At 37.2% G+C, this 21489-nt stretch overlaps 1 protein-coding gene across 4 annotated transcripts in view; it reads left to right on the top strand.

Moving 5' to 3' along the window:
- Positions 1–21489, top strand: part of INO80C (INO80 complex subunit C) — a 55309-nt gene that overhangs the window by 16992 nt on the left and 16828 nt on the right. The window contains exons 1-2 of one of the 4 annotated variants that reach the window (XM_074279216.1): positions 7977–7994; positions 17121–17247. The exons of 2 other annotated variants lie outside the window; for them this stretch is intronic. In XM_074279216.1, the coding sequence (XP_074135317.1) occupies positions 17215–17247 (33 nt within the window). In that variant the 5' untranslated portion in view covers positions 7977–7994; positions 17121–17214. Of the gene's footprint in view, positions 1–7976; positions 7995–17120; positions 17248–21489 lie in introns of those variants that run through there. One more of the 4 variants, XM_074279215.1, reaches the window with a different exon arrangement.

The following is a 21489-nucleotide window of genomic DNA, read 5'->3' as shown; positions in this document are numbered from 1 at the left end:
AAGAATTTCAGAAGTAGTCCAGGTGTTTAAGGTTAAGTGATCTGTGTAAGGTTATATGACTAGTTGTCACAGGTACAATTTGAACCCAGATTCTTTGCCTCCTGAACCAGGACTCTGTCCACTATATCTGCTTCCTGAAAGAAAAAGAAAAGTTAGTCTTCAGGAGCTGATGGTCCCAAAGGCACAAATTGGAGGTTTGACCTGGGCAGAGAAGGACCTCCTCTTAGGCAGAAATTGGACCAAAGGAGGAGAGAGTTGGGGATGATAGATCTTGATGTGTAGTCTAAGAAAAAAAGGGAGTTCAGAACATTCTGCCTATTTTCTCAATTAAAGTAGAAGCAAGCATCTCTGTTAAGAAGTAGAGATAAGGTGATATAGGAGTCTTGAGAAGCAAAATACATTAAAAAAGAATTTTAAAGCTTTTTTTTTTTGTATACCAGGCATTATATTAGGTACCAGGGAAACAGATTGCATGAAATGACTCCCTAATTTCAAATTTAAAATCTTTTGAGTGTTTATCTGTATACAAATAAGAAAAATGCAAAATATGTGCAAAGTAATTGGGGGTGGGGTGGGAGGGCAGGAACTACTTTGGAGAAGGGAGTTTTAGGAAAGCTTTCTTGTATTATTTTAAGAGGAAATTAGAAGTACAAATAGTCAGTCAAAAAGGCAGTCCCTGTCCTCAAAGAGCTCACAATCTAGTGGGAAAACATCAAACACACAAATATGCCAACAAGCTATATATAGGATAATTAGAAAAAAATTTAAGAGAGGGAAACCATAGAATTAAGAGGGATTAGAAATGGCCTAGAAGCCAGTAGATGATAATGAGATGGAAGAGGGACAGCTAGAGAACATGTCGAGCCCTGAGAGATGGAGTGTTTCATTTGTGGTATAGTAAGAAGTCAAGACTCATCGAATTGAAGAGAATGTAGTGAGCAGTGAGACGACTAAAAAAGTAAGAGAGGTTTGGATTACGAAGACAATTGAAAACCAAATAGAGCAGTTTGTTATTGCTCCTGGTAACTGTTGTTTATTGAATAGGGGGATGATATAGTTGGACCACCATGTTAGGGAAATCCCTTTGGTGGCTAAATGGAGGATGGATTGGAGTGGAGAAATGTGAGGTGATAACTGGGAAGGCCTACATTAGAGTGGTGACTATCAGAGGAGAAAAGAGGGTAAGATGTCATAAAAGAGAAATTGATAAGCCTTGGCAATAGCTTGAATATGGGGGATTAGAGATAGGAAAAAATCTAAGATTCTGGGAAGTATGTTCCCCTGAATGGTAATGGGGCAGGTAGAAGGACTTGGATAGGTGGGAAGAGGTGAGTGAAATATAAGTAGGGAGACCAGGATGTATGGAGTATATTCCACTGCCTTAGATTTAATTAGAAAGAAGTTAGTATTTTTAAAGGGGTTTTATTTTATCCAAATGAAGGTTGTTAACCAATTGTTGATTTTTGCTACTTCAATAATTTATTCTTTTTCCCCCTTTAAAATTAAGCAGTGTACATTAGTGTACTTTAATATCACAAATATTTTGGTTATCCTGTTTACATTTGGATAGCTACAAAATAGAATCTTTGTGAAAGTATAAATTGATAAAGACAGTTTCTCCTCTCTCCAACCCCCTTTCTGAACCCCAAACACTCTCTTTAAGTAATTTAACAAGATATGGGGTTTTCATGTAGAAACTATTGAGAGCCAGAGGAAAATGGAACCATTTTCCAAGGAATAAAACTTTTTTCTAAAGAAAGATTCATCACCAGAAGGTTACATCACGTGGTATTTTTTTCAGCACAGACAACACAACTGACAACATTTTTGAAAACATTTTATTAATCCAACCTAATGTTTCCAGAAGGACTACTATTACACTAGACAAAAGGAATAGTGCTTTAATTCTGTTTCTTTTTTTTTATAATTAAAACTTTATTTTCAAAACATGCATGGATAATTTTTCAACATTGATCCTTGCAAAACCTTGTTTTCCAAATTTTTTTCCCTTTTCCCTCAGCCTCTCTTAGATGGTAAGCAATCCAATATGTTAAACATATTAAAATATATGCTGAATCCAATATATGGATACATATTTATACAATTATCTTTCTGCACAAGAAAAATCAGATCAAAAAGGGGAAAAAAATGAGAAAACAAAATGCAAGCAAACAATAACAAAAAGAATGAAAATTCTATGTTGTGAGCCACACTCAATTCCCACAGTCCTCTCCCTGGATATACATGGCTCTTTTCACCACAAGATCATTGGAACTGGCCTCAATTATCTCACTGTTGAAATGATTTGGTTCATCTCATTGTTGAAGAGAGCCATGTTCATCAGAATTGATCTTCCAATAATATTGCTCTTGAAGTATATAATAATCTCCTGGTTCTGTTCACTTCACTCAGTATCAGTTGATGTAAGTCTCTCCAAACCTCTCTGTATTCATCCTGTTGGTCATTTCTTACAGAAAAATAATATCCATAACATTCATATACTACAATTTATTCAGACATTCTCCAACTGATGGGCATCCACGTAGTTTCCAGTTTTTTGCCATTATGAGAAGAGCTGCCACAAACATTTATTTTTTGCACATGTGGGTCCTTTTCCCTCTTTTAAGATCTTTTTGGAATATAAGCCCAATAGAACCACTGCTGGATCAAAGAATATGCATAGTTTGATAGCCCTTTGGGTAATTTTATTTTCTTAACTCCGCATTTATATAGATGATTTTTAAATACACCAGCATAAGATTGAGGTGCCAGGTCTTACTGATATTCATGTTGAGTATTCTCTGTCATTATATACTGTAGCTTTAAGGAATTTCTGTAATTGTGAACTTGGAATCTGGTAAATCACTTTCAGTAGAAAAGGGTCTTCAGGTATGGCTGAATGCTGGAACTACAGATGTCTTGTGTTCATTTACCATAAGATGTTGGTATCAACTTGACCTTGAAGCCAGGAAAAGCCTTGAAAGGGCCAAAGGGTCATAAGAACTGGAAAAAGACAACATGGGGATGCCAAGCTTACAGAAAAAGGATAAGACCATGATGGTCTGGCCACAAGGCTTCTAGAAAGGAGGGGGACTTAATTGACAGTCAAAGGCAGCAGGTAGAGGAGACAACTTCCCAAAAGCAGGACTAACCTTTACCTTAGGAGATCCTCAGACTGTCTGGGTAAATATGAGGTTTACCCTAGCTTGGAAGAGAAGGGGATAGGAAATGGAGAAAGGTATCAGCTGCAGGCTAGAGCTATTCTACCATGGATTATGAATTAAAGCACATTTTAGAAAGGCCAACATACCTAACAGCTTTGCTAAAACAGATCTCTTGGCTAGAAGCATAAAGCTAGACAACATTCAGTTTAGACAGATTTAGGTTGGCTGACTTCAAAGAAAAGAGCTGGAAGAAGACCTTAGGTAAGGTGGGGTAGAGGGGTAGGGAAGCACAGGATGGGGGAGGCAGATCTAAAAAGATTTAATTTAAAGCCTACTTTTTCTCTTTTACTAAGGAGAAGGATCAATTCCTGAGACTTTTAAATTTATACGTTCCTTAATTTTAGTTTAATTCTCTATGTTCAGTTTTAGGTAAATAAAGTCTTTATTAGGCAATTACTATGTGGCCTGTGGCTTATTGGAGAAACAGTCTGGAGAGGGGTTGAACCATGAGGGAAATAAAATATGTCTGGGGACCCTCCCAAAATATTAGTCTGGTAGACATTCATCACTCAGGGGAATAGGGAGAGGTTTTCCAGGAAACCTGGAGGTTTTTCCTGGGTGGGAAGGTGGTTATCCAGGAGGAGGAGGAGGAAAAGGTAGAATTTAGAGAGCGATGAGAATAATGAGTAAACTGAATTTTAATTTTAGTTCTGAGTAATAAAAACCCTAAAAAATTCTTATGTGAAGGGTTGTATGTTTGTTTTTGTTTTCTGGATTTTTTTAAAGAAATACAAATAGGAAAAGGCTGTGTTCTCTCTCACAGGTTGAGCCAGGCTGAAGAAGAAAGGTCATTATATTGAGAAATCAAGAGTGGATGCCAGCAAGTGAAGTACTCGGTCCTGCTGGCAGAAGAATGAGCTGGGTCACAATTGAGGGCATGCTAGGTATGTCAGGACTAGAGGTAGGGAGTGCCTCGTACTTATATTCTCAAAAGGGAGTTGGCCTTGTCCTCTTGAAGTCAAGTTCCATCATTCAGAGATGTGGTTTGTAGTTCTGCTGGCCCCCGCCCCTCTGCTAGTTTTGTCCTGTTCACAGACAGATCAACAGAACTCCAAATGGCTCCTCAGAGCTGGTAAATAAGGGATAGATACTAATTTACACAGTGCACTACCCCAACACTGCAGGCGAAGAGGACCCTATTTTGCATGATCTTACAAGTTTTCCAGCTGGGAGCATAGCAGTAGTTTTGTGCAGTCATGACCTGTCCCCCTCCCCTCTCCCCCCTCTCCCCAGAGAGGCAAGCAGCTGGATCACAACCAGCGTCAGTTGTACCTGCTTCTGATTCACAGGGGGAGGGGTGTCAAGCTGAGATAAGCATCTCAGTTCTGTGATTACAAACTGCTGTTTTTCTTCCATCCTGTTCCTACACGTTTGCCTTTTCTGTCTCAGTGTCTTTGATAATCTCCCCACTGTTGTCATAGAATTTGGGGGTGGGGATTATCCCATCTTAAACTGAGCCTGTGTAGTGGGTTGACTGTCCAGTGCCTTAGTGCTTGTGTATTATTAAGAGAAAAGGAAGAAAGCAAAAGAGGATTTGGGGGAACTCAACATGGAAAGACTTGTCTCCCCAGATACAGTCAAAAATCTTTTTTGAGTACCCCTGAAAACTCCAGCAACTGTCATAGCAAGTTCTTTAGATGTCTTGGCTTGGCAGCCATAACAGTCAACTTTTTCCAATATTGTAGGCTCCAGGTATACCAGGAAGCTGTTTATATTTGAAGCCCATGAAGACGTCCAGGCTAGGTGGGGTCAGTGATTCAACAAATATTTATTTATCATTTAATCTGTGCTGAGCTCTAAGGATAAAAAGTAAGTCAAAAACCAGTTCCTGCTCTCAGGGGCTCACATTCTGATGGGAAGGACAGTGTGCAAAGGTCCATATCTGTGTGATCCATGTCCATACAAGATATATGCAGTATAAATGGAAATCATCTCAGGGGGAGAGTGGGAATGACTTGCAGAATTCTGTGGGCATTTTAGCTGAGGGCAAGTGAGGAGGGCATCACTGGCTGCTTCAACAACTCAAAGGGCTTATAGGTGGGGACTCTACCCGAGTCAGATTAAGCAGTATACCTTTGCAAGGGAGCCGTTTACACATAGCGTGCAGCTCTTAGACCAGGGGTTTTGAGCCTGATTTCTCCTTTCAGGTCTTACCTATAAATAATTGGTTCTAGACTGTGTATCACTAGATACAGAAGCCAGATCAAAATAGCAAGCTCAAAGATCACTTGCTAGAATATTCCAACATCGCTACTTTCTGCTCCTTATGTGGTTTTGACTTTTCACTGCTTTTGGCACCTAGGTTATATTAATTTTTATAGACTAATAATTACCTTATTAAACTAATTTAAGATGGGTTGTAAGTAATCAACAAAACAACTGAGTAAAAAGAAAGCCAACAGATGCTTCTTTAAAAGGATAATTAGGAGGACAGATGACGGCAGCAAGGCATTACAGTAATAGGAGGCAGCTGGAAGATGCTGTAACAACTTTATTTAGATTTGCAGAATGATAGGACTGGAGGAGATCTCAGAGTCAAATCCCTTCATTTTATAGATAAAGAAATGAAAACCCAGCAAGATTTGCTGACGTGTCCACAGTCACATCACTAGTTGTCAGCACAATCAGGACCGAAAACAGATCCTTTCCAATGCCACTGGATCTCATAGAATCCTTAGATCTGGAGTAAAAAGGCACTTTAGCAGCCTTCTATCAGAGATAAAAACTAAGGCCTAGGGAGGTACAGCGACTTGTTCAAGCTAATGGTTAGGGAGTGCAGCTGAGAGCTCAAATTTCTTTAGGAGGATTTTTAGAGTAAAGTTGTTTTCATGTAAAATAAAATAGGATAGTTAGGACCTGGATTTAGTTTAGCATTCTTTTTAAGGGAAAAAGCTGCTAGGTCCATCAACAAGGTTCATTATAAGTAAGGATGTTGCTAAAGATCAGCCTGATAAAGGAATGCTGGTTAGAAGTAGTATTAGAGGACATCTTTATTTTACAATTGGGGACGCTGAGGGGTTTGCAAGGTCACCAGTGTGATCAAGACTTAAATAAAGGTATCTTAGGTGTTCCTTGATTGAGGCCCTCAGTCCTGTGAGAGGTCCCTTGCCTGCTTCTGACTTGGCATTCTCAGCTGGGCAGCTTCTCTTCCTTAATAGCCAGCAAGAGATCTAGATATTCTTCAGGAGTCATGGACTTCTGTTAGACTTCAGCTTCTTCCAGGAGAATTGATACATGGTATTTGTTTACTCTAGGTCAGATTTGGGAAATTACTCCTCCTTGCATTTGAAAATCATGTCCTCTGTATTTTGTTGCTCACTGAAAATTTGGGGCCTTCATTATAAGATATGTAACTTGACTTGCACAAAATCAATATTGATATATGATTATACTCTGAGAACTAAAAGATCTCATAGAGCTATCTCATTAACTGCCTCAGTTTAAAGGTCAGGAAAGTGAAGCCCTGAGAAGTTTAAATGAACAGCCCAAGATGATAGGCATCAGGTGCCATCCAAAGCCAGGTTTTCCAATTTCAGAAAGTCCTCTTTCCACTCTACTATGTTGCTTCTGTATTGAAAGAAATATTTTTTTTAAGGGGGTGGAGGGGAAGAGAGGTGAGGGAAGGAAAAAAAGAAAAAAAAATTACATAATAGCTATTTTAAATTTAAAAGGAAGAGCAGTTTTGTACATAATAAATTTGTATTTTCATGTGTAATCATAAAATACTGATATGGAAATGCTTGTTTTATTCCATAAACTAAAAATAAAATCAAAATTAAAAAATATGTATTTAAATAGTTTTAAGATCTTTAATTTCAGAAATTTGAGGATTCCATCCCTTGAAACAGTTCATAACTCCTCCCTAGTATTCTGCAGGAATTGCTGGGGGTGGGGGATCATCCCTTCGTACCCAATCATCTGATGATGTGCCTCTTTGAACTTATGGAGGCTGGTCTTTGGACAGTAGATACCAGTTATTGACAGGTCCAATGGACAGGCTCACAATGGCTCCCTTGAACCCTTCAGCTTCATAGGAACTCTGAGAGTTGGAGCTTGACTAACATGACCTTTGAAAATCAAAAGTCACTTTCACATTTTAAGGCATTGGAATAATGGAACTTTAGGGGAGGTAAGAGTGTGCGGATTTATGAAAAAGTATTAAGATTCCCCATATTGTTCTCTTGGCTGGTGCTTCCCTGACCTACCTAGCCTTATCACCTGAGACACCTACCCTTCAGATCCCTCCCAGTTCTGTTTCATCCCAAAGGAAAACATTTTTTATCTTTATTTTCCTGTATGATACAGTCCTGTCCCTTTCTCTCTTTCCTCTCTCACCATGAGACTTTGCCTGAGCCAAAATATCTTTAACCAAGAGAAGTGTAATATTAGGCAATCCTTCCCCTCCTTCTGGGTCCGGCTGCAAGTCAATGCCTCTTGGGCATCTCAGTAGCATTAGCGATTGTGTAAAAATAAGAAAATGAAAGCCATAAATCCTTTTTATTGCATCTATGTCTTGAACATTTGAGAGTCCAGTGGCCAAAGGGGAGTTCCTCTTGCTGAGTAATTAATAAATGTGGTCATCTCCACTGGGACCTCAGCAAGAAGGAAGGGAAACGCTGAGCGTGTGGTGAGAGGGGGTGGGGGAGAAAAAAACAAGGTTTGAGGCTTTCTCCTGCTGGCTCTCAGTCAGGATGGTGGTGTTGGGAAAGTATAGCAAAAACATTGCTTTTTCTTTTTTTCTTCCTTTCTTTTTGGCAGTAGATGGGAAAGGTGAGTGAAAGAACAACTGTTCTAAAGAACAGTCATCAGTTTGACCTTTAGCAGTTGGGGCTGTGGGATGCTGGGTGTGGGTGTGAGGGAGGAGTGGGGGATGGGAAAGGTAAATATTAGCTCTGTGGGTTTGAGAACTGAATTCTCCACAGCTTTATGTGAGATTGAGACAAACAGTGAAGGAGGGAGGAAGAAACTGAGCCTTAGATGCTTCCCAGCAATCTTTCCCCCCCCTTGATAATTTACCAGCCCACTCTGCACTATGATTTTGCCAATTGTCTCTGGCCCTCCTCCTCCCTCCTGACAAGAGTTCCCTCTTGGAGCCAATTTGATTTGCTGTTATCACAAGCTTCTTTTAGCAGGGAAGATCTACCTCTACAAAGCCACCTGATACTTCTACTAGGGGACATCTTCTCTCCCCCCCCCCCCAATTTTGTGGTGATCCTAGAGTGTGATTGTCACTTAACAGATCCTCTGCCACCTATCTCCACAGTATGCAAATACATCTTTTAAACTGAAATATTTAACTTAAAAAATTTTTTTATTTACTTAATTAAATATTTCCCAATTATATTTTAAAATATATTTTGACATTCCTTTTAAAATTTTGAGTTTCAAATTCTTTTCCTCCCTCTTATCTCTTCTCCACTTTTTGAAAAAAGCAAGCAATAATGACTATATAAAATCATATAAAACATGAAATATTCAAATTTTAATATTTTCAATAAACATTATCACACACTTAGTATATGGATGCATGCCCTTATTTTCTCATAGTTAATGTGGCCTTTGAAAACCAAAAATCACTTCCACATTATAAGGCATCGGTCTAGGACTTTAGAGAAGGTAAGAATGTGTATTTATGAAAAACTGTTAAAATATCCTATATTGTTTTCTTGGCTGTTGCTTCCTTGATCTGCCCAGGTTCCAGTTTTGTCACCTGAGACACCTATTCTTTTCATCCCTCTCAATGAATGACTGTTGGTACAAACCTTGATGGGATTCCTGGGTCATTCTCTAATCTGTCCTTCATAAAGATGCCATAATCCTCCTCCTCAAGCATGTCTAAACTTATTATTCCCCTCTTCTATAGCTGTTAGCAGTTTCCCTGTTGTTCTGCTGTAAAATAGAAGTTCTTCATAATCTAGCTCCAACCTATCTTTCTAGACCCATTTGACATTAGTTCCTTATATATATTCTACATTTCAGTCAAAAGGATCTAACTTCTATTTCCCAAACTTGTCACTCCCTCTGCCAGTTCGATGCTTTTGCAAAAGCTGTTTCTCATGTCTGAATGTCCTCCCTTTCTACCCCTGGCTTTTGACTTGGCTCTTGTGCCACCTCTGGGAATAATTTCCTCATCTCCTTAAGTTGTTAGTGTTCTGTCCTATTTCTTTCATATATATATATATATCTTTTATATATAGATATATTTACATATCTATATATATATATCTTTTTATTTGCAACATTTCTGATTTAAAAAAAGGTTATTAAACAAGGATCTGTAGATCTCCAAGGAGTCTATGCATAGAATTTAGGGGTTCCTGAATGTAAATTCCATTCAAGTAGGCTTTAAAAAAAAATTTTATCATTATAGTCCAACCATCTAGCTTGGTGCTCTGTACATAGTAGATGTTTAATAAATGCTTATTGGATTGGAAATATTGAAGTGTCTTGTTAGGCAAAAGGATAGCAAAACTTAGAAATGTAACTTTGGTCTCAAATCTAAGTGGAGATGGTAATATGACATTTACACAGATAAGAATGTGATAATGTATACTCCAGGGAAATTTGAGGAAGGGGAGATTATTTTAGCTAGGTAGATCAGGGAAGATTTATTAAAAGAGGGGGAATCTTAGCTAAGCTTTAAAAGAAGAGGTATTCATGTCCTGGAGCTCTAAAGAATTCTGGAGATAAGACAGGATTGGAGGAATTTCCTTGAAAGTAGAGAGGGTGAAGGGGAGTAGAATGAAATTAGCTAGAAAGAACTGGCATGCTCTGGAAGATAATTGTTAAATTTTCAAAGTGAGCATTTATGCCTCTGAAACTGGCAAATGTCACAAATCAGCTTGATTTATTGTTTGTTTGGTTGTTTAAACTTAAGAAAATATTAATGAATCAGATTAAGCTCCTTAGAGGCCATCATGAGTAGCTTTTTGAGAAGGCTAATGAGTGGTAGCCTGGTTTCATAGGAAGGGTTCAGAATGGTCCACCTCTTAATCCTTTTGACTACCAGCATGCCTCTCTGAGCCTTGGTTTCCTTATCTTTATATGATTTAGTTAGAAAGGTGACTTTCAAAATCCCTTCCATATCTCATATACGGCTGTATCATGTGGTAGTATTTGTAGACTTGGAATATTTAGAAATTGTGTAAAATATAGAATGGTAAGGAGACCAGAGGCAGAGACACAGATGACAAGTCTATTGTAATAGACCAGATAACTGGGGTGCTGGTGAGTAAACACGAGAAAGGGGAAAATCTCAAAAACAAACAAATGTATCACTGTGGCTTTTCAATAATATCAGAGAAAAGTCTGAAAATAAAATACTGAAGTCATGTTGCTATTCTCAATTTAGGAATGACTACCTCCAAGATTATTTTTATGCTTATTGTGGGGATATTCTGGGAGGCCTTTAAGGATTTTGTTCAATTCAGCAAGCATTTATTAAATACCTACTGTGTGCCAGATAAAAGTGAAAATAGCCCTCAAGAAACTTTCTTTTTGGGGGTGAGATACATATATAGGAAGGAGCAAAAAAAGTCTGTCAAAGAGCATTTTTAAAGTACTTACTCTGTATCAGGACTATGCTAAGTGATTGGAATACAAAGACCAGTAAAACAGTTCCTCTTTTCAAAATTAATAGTTGAATGGAAGAGATAACAATCAAACCTTTATGTATACACAAACATGATATAGGAAAGATAAATTAGAGATAATTTACAGGGGAGACACTAGCATTAAGGAGATTGGGAAAAGCTTGTTACAGAAGATGGCATTTTAAGAAATTTAAGATTTGAAGAAATCCAGGAGACAAAGGTGGGAGACAACCTCAGGGGGATATCTACAGTAATAGGGTTTGAGCTGGATGAAGATCCGATTGTTGGCTTAGAAGGAGCAGTCTGACAGGTAGGAGGAAAACCAGAAGAAAAACCTGGAGAGGAGAGTATTCAACAGAAGATTGGCAGTGTCAGAGGCTGCAAAGAGGTCAAGAAAATTGAGGATTGAGAAAAGGCCATTAGGTTTTGATGATTAAATGATCATTGGTAACTTTGGAGAGAACTATTTCAGGCAAATGATGAAGTTAGAAGCTAGACCAAAGATTAAGAAAAATGGAGGCATCAGATGTAAAAAAGTGCAGACTTTTTTAGGAATTTAGCCAGAGAAGAGTTCTAGAATGATAGATAACTAGCAGAGGTGCCTGAAGCAAATGAGATTTTTTTTTAAAGATGGGAGAGAGATAGACATGTTTGTAAAAGTGGGGAACAGGTTGGTATAGGTTGTTCAATTGTCTTTCTCTGCTCTTAATAAAAATATTAATTTGAAAATTTAGTTTTTTTAGACTCCTCCAAGTCTAATTTCTGTTATGAAATATATTTGATCATAATTTCTTTTTTTTTATTATTATAGCTTTTTTATTTACAAGATATATGCATGGGTAATTTTTCAGCATTGACAATTGCAAAACCTTTTGTTCCAACTTTTCCCCTCCTTCCCCTCACCCCTTCCCCCAGATGGCAAGTTGACCGATTCATGTTAAATATGTTAAAATATAAACTAAATACAATATATGTATACATGTCCAAACAGCTGTTTTGCTGTACAAAAAGAATCGGACTTTGAAATAGTGTACAATTAGCCTGTGAAGGAAATTAAAAAAGGAGGCGGACAAAAACAGAGGCATTGGGAATTCTATGTAGTGGTTTATACTCATCTTCCAGAGTTCTTTCGCTGGGTGTAGCTGGCTCAGTTCATTACTGCTCTATTGGAACTGATTTGGATCATCTCATTGTTGAAGAGGGCCACGTCCATCAGAATTGATCATCATATAGTATTCTTGAAATATATAATGTTGATCCTAATTTCTTAAGCTTTTCATGGACCCAGTCTGAAGCCAGCACCCTACCTGAATAGAAAATAATTTATTCATGAGTCTTGCCCTGCTTGAATCCTATTTGATTTTATCTTGGGTTTGGGTTTTGTTTTGTTTTGGGCTCCTATATCTCCTTGGAGTATATATTCTAGTCATAGAATGGGATGGGACCTGAGGAATTATCTATTCAGATCTGGTCATCTCATCAAAAAGTGAAAAAGCTGAAGCCAAGAAAGGCCAAGTAAGTTGTCTAGCAGGATGACTGTGAGTGAAGGTAGTGCTTTGATCCATGAAGTACTCCACCCAGACTTGTCTCTTCTTGCTATCAGCTGATGGAGATGACTCTAGATCTAAAACTACCTTCTCAATTACTCTTCTGGTCTGCTAAGCTTACTTGACACCTCATAAATTGATTACTTTCTTTTCCTGTAGAATTGACTCTACTTCATTCCTTTTTTTTTTTTTTTTTTTTTTTGCATTGCCTGTGTGGTTTCTATGATAATTCTTTCAAAAGCTCCTTTATTACATTTTTAACTGTAGTATATCATTAAATATGCATCAATCCAGAAAAACAAGTCACTTCTACCAAAGGGAGAGCTGGTCTTTAACTACCCTTTACCATTTTTTTTTTCTGACTTTACTAATAAGAAGGCATCTGGTATAAGATAACATATCTCTTCACTTCAACAGATTTCTATTTCTACAACAATTTTCTTTTTCTTTTTCATCTCAGAAATAATTTGTCCTTCCTCTCCTGAAATGTTAACCTCTCCATTTATACTGTAGATTCCATACCTTAGCAATTATTTGCTTCGATATTTATCCTATGCTACTTTACTAGCATCTTCAATTTATTGTCTCCTTCCCCTTTGCTTTCAGATATATTCAAGTCTCCTTCACGATGAAAAAAATCTTCTCTTTGATATAGCTCTCCTGTTTCTTTCTGCTCTCACTGCTACATGGATTTCATGAACATTTATTTATTCTCTGCCCATTGTCTCCGTTTTCCTTCTTAATCCCCTGTTACTAGTTTTCGACTCTTCTCTTGAAACCAGTCTTAGAGATCTCATTAATACAGAAGTTCTAAACTTTTTTTTGTGTTCCTATCATAATCAGTTTTTTGAAACTTATGAACCATTTCTCAGGCTATTTTGAAATGCATAATATAAAATACATACAATTACAAAAGAAACCAATTATGTTGAAATATCTATCAAAAGAGAGTGGTAGAGCAATGGAACAGATTAGATACACAATATATTGTATTAAATGACCATAGTAATGTAGTTTTAATAAACCCAAAGATCTAAGTTTTGGGGACAAAAACTCATTATTTTTCAAAAACTGTAAAGTGGTATGGCAGAAATTACCATTATTATTAGTTGTCAAGCCATTCCCCTATTGATGGGCATCTCAACTCCTTTTTCAATTCTTTGCTAATGATATGGTAGAAATTAGCTATAGACCAACATCTCATACTGTATACCAAGGTAAGGTCAAAATGGTACATGATTTATACATACATACATGGAATCTCATATATATGTGTGTGTGTGTATGTGTGTATATGTGTTTGTGTGGGTGTATACACACATACATATGCATGTATACACACATTTATAAGGGAAGACTTTGGAACCAAACTGTGAAATATAAAATGCATAATTTTGATTATATTAAATTTAAAAGGTTTTACACAAAACTGATGCAAACAAAATTAGAAAGGAAAACAGAGAAGTGGTGAAAAAAGTTTCTTTTACAAAAGCTGTCTTTGAGAAAGGCCTCATTTCTCGAATATAGAGAACTAAGTCAAATTTATAAAAATGCAAATTAATCCCCAGTTGATAAATGAACACAGGATATGAACAGGTACTTTTTGGACAAAGAAATCCATAACCATTGAAAAAATGTTAATTGTAGGAATGCCAATTAAAATAATTCTGAGATACCTACCACCTTATACTTGTCAGATTGGCTAATATGACAGAAAAGGAAAATGGTAAATATTGGAGGGAATATGGAAAACTAGGGCACTAATACACTAATACAACCATTCTGAGGAGACAGCAATTTGAAACTGTGCCCAAAGGGCCATAAAATTATGCATACCCAGCAATACCATTACTAGAGCAATATTCTAAAGAGATTAAAAAAGAAGAGGAAAAGGACCTATTAGCACACCTTTTTTTTTTTTTCATGGTGACTAAGAATTGGAAATTGGAAGGATGTCCATCAACTGGGGAAAGACTGAATAAGTTGCAGTAAAAGATTGCAATGGAATATAATGTGCTATAAGAAATAAAGGACAGGATGATTTCAGAAAACCTGAAATTACTTACATAAATTGATGCATAATGAAGTGAGCAGAACCAGGAGAATAGAACAACAGCAGTATTATATGGTCAACAACTGTGAATGACTTAGTTATTCTCAACCACATAGTGATCTAAGACAGTTCCAAAGGACTAGTGATAAAAATGCTATCCACTACAGAGAAGGAACTGATGGTATCTGAATATAGTTCAAGCATACTATTTTTCACCTTTCTTTTTAGTTTGTTTTCTTCCGCAAAATGACTAATATGGAAATATGTTTTATATGATGGCCTATGTATAACCCAAGTTAGATTGCTTACTATCCTAAGCAAGGGTGGTGGAGGGAGAGGGATAGATTTTGGGAACTAAAAAAAAAAAAAAAACCCAAATGATAAAAATTTGGTTTTACATGTAATTGCAAAAGAGAGACGAAATACAATCTTCGAAATTTATTCATTCATTTATTTTATGAATGGATGCCCATCAATTGGAGAATGGTTAGGTAAATTATGGCATATGAATGTTATGGAATATTATTGTTTTATAAGAAATGACCAGCAGGATGAATACAGAGAGGTTTGGAGAGACTTATATGAACTGATGCTGAGTGAAATGAGCAGAACAAGGAGACCACTATGTACTTCAACAATGATGCTGTATAAAGATATATTCTGATTATCTTCAACATAAAGAAGATCTAATTCACTTCCAGTTTATCAATGATGGACAGAAACAACTACACCCAGAGAAGGAACACTGGGAATTGAGTGTAAATTGTTAGCACTACTGTCTATCTACCCAGGTTACTTATACCTTCGGAATCCAATTCTTACCGTGCAACAAAAAATTTGTTTTTACATACATATATTGTATCTAGGTTATACTGTAACACATTAAATATGTATGGGATTGCCTGTCATCTAGGGGAGGGAGTAGAGGAAGAGAGGGGAAAATTTGGAAAAATGAATACAAGGGATAATGTTGTTAAAAAAAAAAATTACCCATGCATATATACTATCAAAAAATTATAATTATAAAATTAATTTTAAAAAGAAATGCATTCATTTATTTTAACACAATAGTATTTTTTCCCTCCCCTCTTCAGAAGATGGTGGACAGTTTGATTTAATTTATACATGTGCTATCAGATAGTAAGTAACATACACTTCAGTATTAACCATAGTTGTGAAAGAAGAAATAGATTTAAAAAAAAGCAAAAAAATGAGAAAGAATAAAGTAAGTGGAAAAAAATATGCTTCGATCGCATTCAGAGTCCATCAGTTCTTTATCTGGTTATGTGTAGCATTTTACTCAATAAGTAAGTAAGTAAGTATTTGTGTTGGATCATTGTGTTGCAGAGAAAAGCTGAATCAGTCATAGTTGATCAATGTTGCTGATATTGTGTATAATGCTTTCCTGATTCTGTTCATTTCACTTTGCATCAGTTATATGTCTTTCCAGTTTTTCTGAAATCTGCCTGTTCATTTCTTATTGCACAATAGTATTCTTTTGTTTTCATATACCAGAGTTTTTTCAACCATTCCCTAATTAATGGCTCTCCCCTCAATTTCTAGATTTTTGCAATTTTAAACATTTTTAAAAACAAGTTCACAGATCCCAAGTTAAGATTCTCTGCACTGATGGGAGCCCTTTTGGCCAAATGCAAAGGCCTTTTCTAAGACTTCCTTTTACTTGACTTACAATCCGCTTTGGATTCTGTAGGATGCCTTTTCCTTTTTCAAATTCTCCTTCCTTGCTTTTTCCTGACATTTTTTGCTTTTCTTCCCTCTGAAATTACTGTTTCTCTCATCTTTGTCGATTCCTTTCCTTTTGTATCCTTGCTGTGGGTTTTCCTAAAACTTCGGATCCTGTAATTTTCTCAGTACTCTCCTCTATGGTGAGCTAAGCCAGTTTTACCACATAACTATCATCTCAATGCTAAAATATTTTCAGCACTGATGTTTCACTAAAGTCCCAGTATCATATCTTCCAGTTGCTTATATTGCCTCTTCCATCACCTTAAATTCACATTTTTGTGCTTCTGGCTACTCCCAGAGGTGACTTCTCCCAAATTTGCTGTTTCTAGCAGTGTAGCATCATTCTTACAGAGAATAGGTTCAGAACCATAATGATCTTTAATTCTTCTTCTTGTTAATCCACTAGGTCAGGATATCTTAGCCTTCCTTTGTGTGTCATGGAACCCAATAGCAGGCTAATAAAATTTTTAAATAATTGAAGGATACAAAATTTCAGTTAGATGTTAATGAAAATAAAGATGTATTTTTCCTATCCAGTTTCATGGATTCCTCCTAAAATCTATCTGTGGACCTCAATTTAAGAACCCCAGCTTTAGAGCCATTTATCCAATAAGTGCTGACAATTCTTCCTTCTAAATAATTATCCCTTTTTTCATTCCTACTACCATCATACTAATCCAGGCCCTCATTACTTCACATCTAGAGTTTTGCAACAGCCTGCTAACTAATTTCCCTGACACTATTCTTTCTCCTCAGTAGAGCCCAAATGTAATTGTCAGACTAATTTTAGAAAACCAGCTAATGTCGTTCCTTTGCTCAGAAATCTCTAGTTCCCTTTTGCCAAAAGCATAAAGTCCAGATTCCTCGGGTTGACATCCAAGACTCCACAGTCTAGCCTCATGCTGTCCATTCAGCCTTTCCTCAATGCTTAGCTTCTTTTTTTTTTTTTCCTGTCTAGAGTGATCATCTGGAAATATTAGTCAATCTTAAGCTCTGCAGTTTTGAGTCCTGAGGGCTGAAGCAATCACAGAGTCAGGCAATCTGTGTCACTCATGATGAAACCAAGTGGTGAGACAAGGGCAGAGGTATGTAATTTGAATAATCCAAGGCAATTCCCAGAGTAAAGTCAGGAGCAGAAGGGAAATTTGCAGTGGTTTGGTAGTCTTTTTATAACATCAAAGAAAGTTCCATCCTTGATGTGCCATTGCGCTGACACTTGCTTGAGGACTTCTGCTCCTTGTCTAGAAGCCCTGCCAGTTTGGCCTTGCCCTGCTTCTTTAGGTCCCATGAGTACATGTAGCCCTTCATGTGGCTGACAACCTCTCTCCTCGGGCGTCCAGACTGTCCAATGGTTTAGTTCAGTTCAGAGGCTTGCTTCTAGGCTTTCTCATCAGACCTATTTCACTGTGAGTTTTGGGGCTGGTATCCGCTTTTGTATTTGAAGGTAGAAGACCTGAATTCAAATTCCCACTTTATCATCCAATATTCTGGTTATCTTAGGCAAGTCATTTAACTCCCTGCATTTCCTTTTCTTCATCTGTAAGATTTTTATCTAACAAGCATTTAAGAGGTTAGTGTATACCAGGTACTGTGTTAGATGCCCAGATTACAAAGACAAAAGCAAAATCACCCCTTTACTCACAAACATTAGATTGATTGTAAACTCCTAGAAGATAAGAGACTATCTTTTGCTTCTTTGTATCCTCAGGATTTAGCACATTGCCTGCCACATAGTAGAGGCTTAATAAATATTTATTGGATGAATTGAGTGAAAGTAGTTTATATTCTAAGTTTGAGAGATGGTCAGTTCTTCTTTTCAACTGTTATACTTTCGGTCCCATTTTATGATTTAATTATGATTATTGGCTCATTGTCATTTACCTCTTTCATAAGTCTTAGTCTTATCTCTTTAACAAGACTATAACTTCAGGAAGACAAAATTCATTGCAGGATCTAACACAGGGGTTCTCAAACTACAGCCCTCTGGCCAGATTCAGCTGCTGAGGACGTTTATGGCAAATGGGCTGAGGGGCGGAGACAGAGTGTGAGCTTTTGTTTTTACTATAGTCCGGCCCTCCTACAGTCTGAGGAACAGTGAACTGGCCCCTGTTTAAAAAGTTTGAGGACCACTGGTCTAACACCATCTTGGGTATATGGAAGATGCTCAAAAAAAAATAGATTGAATATTAATATTAGGGAACTTTAACAATGGTTTATATTTATCTTTCTTTGGTAATTTCTCTAGTTTCCAAATGAGTTCCTCCTTGCCTATGACAGTAGGGCTGCAGACTCTCCTGATTTTGCCAAAAGTTTCCTGTAATCATTGGCGAGGCCCCTGACTCACAGGCAGAGATATTTTCCTCCCAGGATACCAGACAGTGACCGCCCATCCAGCCGCCCCACTCTGGCATAATTGCCTAGAGGAGTGGCTTGTAGTGAATGCATAGTCACTTAGCTGGCTCGCAGCACAGGAGTGGTACCACCACCACCTAGCAGTAAAGTCTGGTTAGCCTGCATGGCGATCTCAGTAGCTGCATTCATGAGCTTCAAGGAGAAGACTCCTTTTCTCATAATTTCCAGAGCTTCCCATTATTGTGTTAGTAATAGCAATGATCACTAAAATTATAAAAGTACTCAGAATACCTTACATATGAATTTGATTTTACAGTTTCCAAGTGTATATACATTATATATCATTTAATCCTCACCCCTGTGAAGTAATAACGCCAAAGTAAGTAATTACTATCCTCACTTCACTGATGCAGAAAGTGAGTTTTGAGAAGTTAAGTGGCTTCTGAGAGATTACAGAGAGTAAGTTTCAGAAGGAACATTACAACTGTAGTCTTATGCTTCCTACTTTAGTGTTATTTCCAATGTTCCCCATGATGCCAAAAATGACTAGGTCAGGCCAAGCAAAGAAGCATTTGTGCCTGGTGTATGCAATTTTATTGTGTTTCTTTTCCTTTCTTCTTGATGCTTTTTGTGCACTGGACCCCAACTCTACCTACCCTTTAATCAGGAAAACTTTCTCATAAGGTCTTTATTACTTGTTGGTGTGACACCCTAAGAATGCACAGCCTAACCTCTCTTCTGGAAGAATCTGTTAGATGGTAGCACCTCAAAAATAATTCGGGTTCTTATGAAAGTTTCTAAAAACAAAGAAGTTTTTATGCCCTTCTTAAACCTTGCATTTAACAAGGGAGGTGGTGATATAAAACTTATGTTAAAATATAATGGACATGGAAGATATAAAGAACCAGTGATGATAGCATCATGTGAAAAGACAATATTGTATATCATAATAATATCTCGTATTTATCGAGTACCTTTGAGTTTAAAAAGCACTTTTCATTTGATCTTCACAATAGCCCTGGTGGATGCTATTATTAATCCCATTTTGCAGATGATAAAACTGAGGCTGAGAGGAGTTTAAGTGACTTGCCCAGTTCATATAAGTCAAATTTGTCTGAAATGGTATTTGAACTTGAGTATTTCTAATTCCAAACCTAGCCCTCATCAATTTCACTATGCTGCCTGTTACATATAGAGACATGGTACTTCTCGGTCAGAAATCAGTCTGGCCTAGTCTGGCATTCAGTTCTATCTCCAATGGTTGCCCATCATATACTGCCCACAGACCAATGAGTCCATTTCTTCATTCTAGTAACACAAGGACCTGAATGGGTGAATTGTGAGGACATATACCAATTTGAACAACTGGATAATGAAGCATAATGACCCAGAGTTGTGGTTCATGCTATTCTTTGTTTATTCCAGCTATGGAGAAAAGTAATATTTTCTTTCAGTAATTACCTAGCCTCACCTACATGATTGTAGCTGCTTCTCTTTCTTTGTCCTTTGGCTGGTGTGTTTTCACTTTCCATTCTGGTATATTTAACAGCTCCTTTCTCTACTTGTTCTTATATGGATTCAGTCAATCAACAGGAACTACAGTAATAATAATACTATTATTACAACCATACCAACAGCAGGGACAGCTGTGCGGAGTTTGTGAGTGAGGTACTAAGAAGGAACATAAATACTCAAAGGACCACAAGTCAGTATATTATACACAGGCATGAAAGAGTGTGGCTCCCCATCCCTTCCATAGACAAGGACTAGTAGTTATGTGGCTATGGCATAGTGACGTACATCCCAGCTGAGAGCACAGAGCACTGAGTTTCTGTCCTCATAGCCGCTTGTTGTGGTTGGGCATAAAAATTAAGTTGGAGGGAGACCTTAGGGGTAGTCAGTCAGAAAGTAGCCCAAACTGCAATCTCATACTCCTTCCTTCAATCACAAGAACATTGTGATTAGGATAATTTGATAACATTGAATACATGGATTAGATAAAGTTTGCTAAGTCGATTATGATCAGGAAAATATTGAATTCTTTGTCTAAATGAAGCTGAGGAAACCCTCAGTTATAGAGTGTGTGGGAACTTCATGGTACATAGACAAGTCAATGAAGGATCAAACATGGAGTCATTTCTGTCAGCTAGACCCTAGAAATAGGCCAGTCTTCAGGCTAGCATTTATACAGTGATTTAAGGTTTGCCAAGCATCTCGATTATGTATCAAGTATAGTACCACAGATAGAAAAGTCTCAGCCCTTACAAAGATTATATTCCTCTAAAGATGGTATGAATTTGATTTCTGTTAGACACCTGATTACTTATAATTTTGATTATCACTAAGTTCTATAAATCTGTACTGGGGATTGAGGTGTGTGTTAGTGGTACATAGCTGCAATTTTGTTATTTGGGCTTCTGATGATATTTTAAAAATATCTTTTGAATAAGCATTCCACCTTCAGATTAAGATAATACATTTAAAACAGCAGATTTTTTTAAAAGGAGAATACCATAGCTTCTTAGATCTTTTATTATATCTTTTATTCTGAGAGAAAAAATATCTAAATGACAGTATGTATATTTTAATGTGATTCCACTCCTGTGAGTACTCTGTCTCCTGAGAGAGCCTTGTCCAGGCTAGCTGGGTAGGAATTACTGTCAGGGGAATGAAGTGGGAAGATAGCCTTCTCTCTTGCCTTTTCTGAAGACTCCATCCATTGACTTTGGGACTTCATATTAGTTGGACAAGCTGGGAGTGATCATCAACTACAGCCCTTCTGGTGAGATAGAGGACCACTAATTCTTAATCATTTCTCCTGCTACAGCATCCTGAAGTCCTTTGGGTCTTATCATCTGTATTGCTGCTGTGCCTTCCAGACTTCTGACACTAATCTCACTTGGCTGGAATGTTTTAGGTATCCCCAGGCCTTTCCCTTTATCCTGTTCCTATACCCTTAAGACTTCTGAGTCTTT

This window comes from Sminthopsis crassicaudata, chromosome 1 (genome assembly GCF_048593235.1).
Source record: "Sminthopsis crassicaudata isolate SCR6 chromosome 1, ASM4859323v1, whole genome shotgun sequence".
NCBI lineage: Eukaryota > Metazoa > Chordata > Mammalia > Dasyuromorphia > Dasyuridae > Sminthopsis > Sminthopsis crassicaudata.
This window is presented reverse-complemented; position numbering and strand designations above follow the sequence as displayed.